Source organism: Carlito syrichta, unplaced genomic scaffold (genome assembly GCF_000164805.1).
Source record: "Carlito syrichta isolate Samal-C Ts95f unplaced genomic scaffold, Tarsius_syrichta-2.0.1 Scaffold126534, whole genome shotgun sequence".
Classification (NCBI taxonomy): Eukaryota; Metazoa; Chordata; class Mammalia; order Primates; family Tarsiidae; genus Carlito; species Carlito syrichta.
Window position 1 is genome coordinate 43024 of NW_007070630.1, and position 5907 is coordinate 48930.

At 43.9% G+C, this 5907-nt stretch overlaps 1 protein-coding gene across 1 annotated transcript in view; it reads left to right on the forward strand.

Moving 5' to 3' along the window:
- KDM4C (lysine demethylase 4C) overlaps positions 1-5907 on the forward strand; it is a 311749-nt gene that overhangs the window by 5645 nt on the left and 300197 nt on the right. Inside the window, exon 2 of the mRNA XM_021707860.1 lies at positions 2173-2348. Within this exon, the coding sequence (XP_021563535.1) occupies positions 2173-2348 (176 nt within the window). The remainder of the gene's footprint in view (positions 1-2172; positions 2349-5907) is intronic.

Consider the following 5907-nt stretch of genomic DNA (forward strand, 5'->3'; position numbering starts at 1 on the left):
GAGGAGAGGAGAGGAGAGATTCACCTCTGCAAGGCAGAAGAAGGGCAGAGCTTAGGAAACATGGTGGCGGCCATCGCACAAAGAACACATGGCCACGCCAGAGTCATGGGCTCCAGCAATTCTGTTGCCTCACCCTGCCTGAGTGCTGGGATTATAGGCCCAGCCTTTTGTTCTCTTTGAATACACACAGGAAGGTAAACTTTAGGAGAAATGACTTTCTCTCATTTACAGTCATCAAATGTTAAGGTTTAACTTTGGAACTTTTTTTTGTTAGATTGGAAAATATAGTTTATTTAGAAAGTATATTGGAGAGAGTGAGAGAGAGAGAGAGAAAGAGAGTGAGAGAGGATTCACCTCCCCCAGGTAGGGGAGGGGGCCAAAGCTTGGGTAAAACATAATGGCCAGGTGGGCTCTGTGACTCAGCCTATAATCCTAGCACTTTGGGAGGCTGAGGTGAGAGGATAGCCTGAGCCTGTGAGTTCTAGACCAGCCTGGGCAAGTTGGTGAGACCTCGTCTCTACAATAAATCGCAAAAACTAGTTGGGAAGGATCGCCTGAGCCCAGCAGGTCCAGACTGTGGTGGCTGTGAGCGTGCCGCTACACTTCAGTCTGGGTGACAGAGTGAGACTGCAACTCAAAAAAAATAAAATAAAAATAAAGAAATAGTGAGACTGAAAATAATAAACTTCATCTATATAAGCCATTTTATTTATTGATTTATTTTTGAGTCAGAGTCTCACTTCGTCACCGAGGCTGGAGTGCAGTGACACGCTCACGGCCACCCCAGCATCAACCTGCTGGGCTCTGGTCATCCTTCCGCCTCAGCCTTGCAAGTAGCCAGAATTACAGACGTGCATTACTACGCCCGGAAATTTTTGATTTGTTGCAGAGATGAGGTCTTGCCAAGTTGCCTGGGTTGGTCACGGGCTCAGGCAATCCTCTCACCTTGGCTTTCCAAAGTGCTGGGATTACAGGCTGAGCCACTGAGCCCGGCCTAAGGCATTAAATTTAAACCTCACAAAATATGAGGGGATTGTAAACGATCAGCCTCAAAGAATACATACCATATACTACATTTTTATTCATTCCAAAAGCTGGTGTTTAGTTGTGCATATGTAAGCATAAAACTAAAGCCCAGCAAACAAATGATTACTGTAAATGCCATGACAGTGGTTACCTCTTTGACAAGTGGCAGATGTGTTTGGAAAGGGGCAGCTGGAGGACCTCTGGGGAGTGAACAGGATCTTGCTTCTTACACCCAGGCAGTGGGCACATCGATGTTTGCCTTGTGATAGTTTATGGAGCTGCATATCTGTGATAAGCATTTTCTGCATGTGTGCTGTATTAACAACATGACTATTTTAAAATTTGCCTTTGAAAAATAAAACAGAGCCGGACTCGGTTCTAGTTTTAAACCGTAGAAATACGAATTTTTGGTCTCAGTGTTTTTGGATGTTTTCACTGCTTGTAATTAAGTGCTTAAGAACTATGGGCACACCTGTAGTTCCAGCTACTTGGAAAGCTGAGGTGGAAGGATCACAGGAGCCCAGCAGGTCGAGGCTGCAGTGGCTGTGAGCATGCCAGTGTCCTCCAGCCTGGGTGACAGAGTGAGACTCCAACTCCAAAAAAAAAAAAAAGAAAAAGAAAAAGAAAAAGAAAATAATATTGATTAAATAAATATTTACTATTTTTCTCATTAATGGAAACAGCACGTAGATGTTTAGATCAAATTCAATAAAGATGAACTTCTTTGGAGGAAGAAATGATTTATGTAAACATAATTACATCTTTTTTGAGAGGCAGGTTAATATGACTCCATGTGAATTCAGGTATCATACTGTTTCAGTTTGGATGTCAGCTCAAGTAGCCTAGCTGTTTGAACTTCAGTAAGTTGTTTTGCTTATGTGTGCCTTTCAGTTTTAGCTTTAAAATCAAGAGGGTAACAGCACCAACTCAAAATGAGTTAACAAAAGTACAGTGTTTGTGATAGTGAGTATTTGCATGTTGGTGTTGAAAAAAATTATATTCCCATATTGTGAATCTTTATGATTTGTTTTTACACACTTGTCATAGAGATGCTGAGAAATTCCTCTTACATTTTGTTGGAATACCGATGCTACCTTACTTGGAATAGTTGTAAGGTAACTTGTTGTTTTATTATTTTATTTTCAGGTGATTCCTCCTCGGGAGTGGAGGCCAAGGCAGTGCTATGATGACGTCGACAATCTGCTCATCCCAGCCCCGATTCAGCAGATGGTCACAGGGCAGTCAGGCCTGTTCACTCAGTACAACATCCAGAAGAAGGCCCTGACCGTGAAGGAGTTCCGGCAGCTGGCCAACAGTGGCAAGTGAGTCCATTCGGGCCGCCATCTTGTTTCCTTCAGAGATATGTGTGAATGAGGTAGGAGGCGAAGTCGATAGAGGAGCTTAGAACGACACACAGGGGTCTCCTGTGCCGTCTCCTTCAGTCCTCCTTTAGCTGTTTCTGTGTTCTAGTGTTCAGGTGTTTGCCTCCTAACATGTAGCTTACTGTTAAGGAAATGGTTCTTCATGAACAAAAACCTCTTTCATAATGGCTATAATTGGAACTTTGTATATTTTCGTGTTTTAGTTGCCTTGAGTTTTTTCTTTTTTCCATTGAGGCATTTTATTAGTAAGCATGTATTACATCCCTAGAAGAATAATCCCAGAATTTTGCCTCCTGTGTGTTTCTGTCTGACTTGCTTGTGGTCCATGATGGCAGCTGAGGCTGTCAGCGTAGTGACACCAAACTGGCGTCATGGGAGCAGATTATTCTGCCCTTTTTCTAGCTCTTTTAGTTGCACAACAAATCTGGGGTGGGTACTCCACACTTGTTTAATCTGTCTGTGAGATTCACAGCAATTTCCCCAGCTCTGATCCTCAGTTGTCTCAGATTCACCAGTGTAATTATGCTTCCACATCACAGAAAACTGGATGATGACTTTAGATCATGGCTAAATGAGAACCTGGCATTTGCCTCTCTTTTGGCATTAGGGAAGCACGTGAGAGCATCAGCCAGGACATTCGTGCGTGCACCGTTGTGGTGGCACGGGAGGTGGGCAGACAGCAGATGGGAGGGAAGAACAAACGGGCTTATGGGAGGCAGGCAGGCTCTCTGAGGGTGTCTTGCCGGGACTCAGAGTTCTTACACAACTTGTGTGTGTGTGTGTGTGTGTGTGAGAGAGAGAGAGAGAACGTGAATGCACGAGGATGTTTAAGCCTCAAGTGATCTGCATGTGCTAGAAGCTCAGCGATTTTAAAAGGACCTTGAGTGACTTGAAAGTCTCCCATTACTGCATTGGTTATTTATTGCTGTGTAACAAATTATCCCAATCTTAGCAGATGAGACTAACCCATAAATTCTGATCAGGATTCTTTGAGTGACTTTGCTGGGTGCTTCTGGCTCAGGGTCTCTCTCTCATCAGGTTGCAGTCAAGATGGATCTCCAGTCGTCTGAACATTTGGCTATGGCTGGAAGATTCTTTTCCAGGAGTACTCTCCTTACATGGCTGTTGGTGGAGTTCTCAGTTCTTTGTCACACGAACTGCTTCTCATGTTATGGCAGCTGGCTTCTCCCAGAGCAAGTGATCAAGAGGGAGTTGGCAAGATGGAAGTCCCAGCCATGTGTGGCGGTGTGAGCCTGTAGTCCTAGCTACTCAGGAGGCTGAGCCCAGGAATGTGAGCTTGCAGTGAGCTGTGTCTGTGCCACTGCAGTCCAACCTCGGCGACACAGTGAGATTCTGTCTCCAATATGTCTAGATCTATCTATCTATCTAGCTATCTATCTATCTATCTATCTATCTATCTATCTATCTATCTACCTATCTATCTATATCTCTATCATCTGTCTATCTACCTGTCTCACAGTGTCTTTTCATGACCTACGTCAGAAGCCACACATCTTCACTTCCACTAGATTCTATTTATTATGAGTTAGTTGTTGAGTGCAGCCTACACTCTAGTAGAGGAGAATGAAACTCTACTTTTTTTTTTGAGTCAGAGTCTCATTCTGTCACCCAGGCTGGAGTGCAGTGGCACGCTCATGGCCACCCCAGCATCCGCCTGCTAGGCTCAGGCCATCCTTCTGCCTTAGCATTCCAAGTAGCTGTAACTTGCCTGGAACATCCACCACGCCCAGCTAATTTTTTTATTTACTGTAGAGATGAGGACTTGCCAAATTGCCCAGGCTGGTTTCAAACACTTGGGCACAGGCCCTCCTCTCACCTTGGCCTCCCAAAGTGCTGGGATTATAGGCGTGAGCCACGGCACCCTGCTGAAGCTTGACTTCTTTAAGGCGGCAGTGTGAAAGAATTTATAGGTATACTTAAAACTCATCACCAGTGGGCTTGGTGGCTCAGCCTGTAATCCCCCGCTTTGGGAGGCCGAGGAGTGTGAATTACCTGAGCCTGCGGGTTCGAGACCCACCTGGGCAACTTGGCGAAACCTCATCTCTACAATAAATCAAAAAGTCAGCCGGGCATGGTAGCGCATGCCTGTAATTCCGGCTACTCGGAAGGCTGAGGCAGGAGGATCGCCGGAGCCCTGCAGGTCGAGGCTGCGGCGGCCGGGAGCGGCCACTGCACTCCCATCTGGGCGACAGAGTGAGACTCCGACTCAAAAAAAAAAACCAACCCAACCCCTCCCCCCCCCAAAACTCATCACAATAACCATTGTTAAACTATCTTTTTTTTTTCTTTTTAGATTGGAAAATATAGTTTATTTAGAAAGGAAATGAGAGAGAAAAGAGAGGGGATATTCCCCTCCCCAAGGTAGAGACGAGATCTTTCCACATTGCCCAGGCTGGTCTCGAGCTCCTGGGATCAGACCATCCTCTTCCCTCTGCCTCCCACTAGTGCTGGGATTACAGGAGTGGGCTACTGCACCCAGCCACAATTATAGATTTTTAAAAAACTCAAATGGGATACTAGTATACACTTTATACTGTACCTACTTTATTCACTGGAAAGAATTTAATATCAGTTCCTAGAAAAATCTACATTATTATATTTCTGAATTTTCTTAAACTGTCCATTGAAGGATATTAATGTTTTAAATTAATGCTGTAGCAAACATATTGGGTCATCTATCATCGTACACATCTCTGTGTTGTTAGAATGGATTTACAAAATTGGATTTCAGGGTGAAAGTTAACCTTATTTTTTTCTTTTTCTTTTGAGTCAAAGACTCACTCTGTCACCCAGGCTGGAGTGCAGTGGCACACTCAAAGCCACCGTAGCCTCGGCCTGCTGGGTTCAGGTGATCCTTCCACCTCAGCCTTCCAAGTAGCTGGAACTACAGGCATGTGCCACCACACCTGGCTACTTTTTTTTGATTTATTGTAGAGATGAGGTCTTGCCAAGTTGCCCAGGCTGGTTTTGAACCCATGGGCTCAGGCAATCCTCTTGCTTCCATTTCTCAAAGAGCTGGGATTACAGGCATGAGCCACCAGGCCTGGCAAAGATAAGCCTTTTTTAAGACTTTTGATATGTGTGGAAGAATATGCTGGGAAGGTTATAGTAGTTAATATTCCTATTCCAGTTGTGTAAGAGAGGTCATTTTCCCCTGCCCTTAATATTTTCTACATTTGCTAATCTAATAACTGCAAAGTATCTCATTTTAGTTTTACTTTCTTGGATTTTTTAATGAGATTGTCCTTTGTTGATGTTATGTCTTTTACATATAAATCTCTCAAGTTTCTTAGATAGTATAGTGTAGTTTGGTAAAAATTAAAAAAAATTTGAAAACTAAAATAATTTTAGACTAATTTTTTGCTTCTCTTGACACTTTCATGAAAGTATTTTTCTTTCTGATAAAAATATAAAGTTATAGCCGGGCTCGGTGGCTCAGCCTGCAATCCCGCGCTTTGGGAGGCTGAGGTGAGTGGAT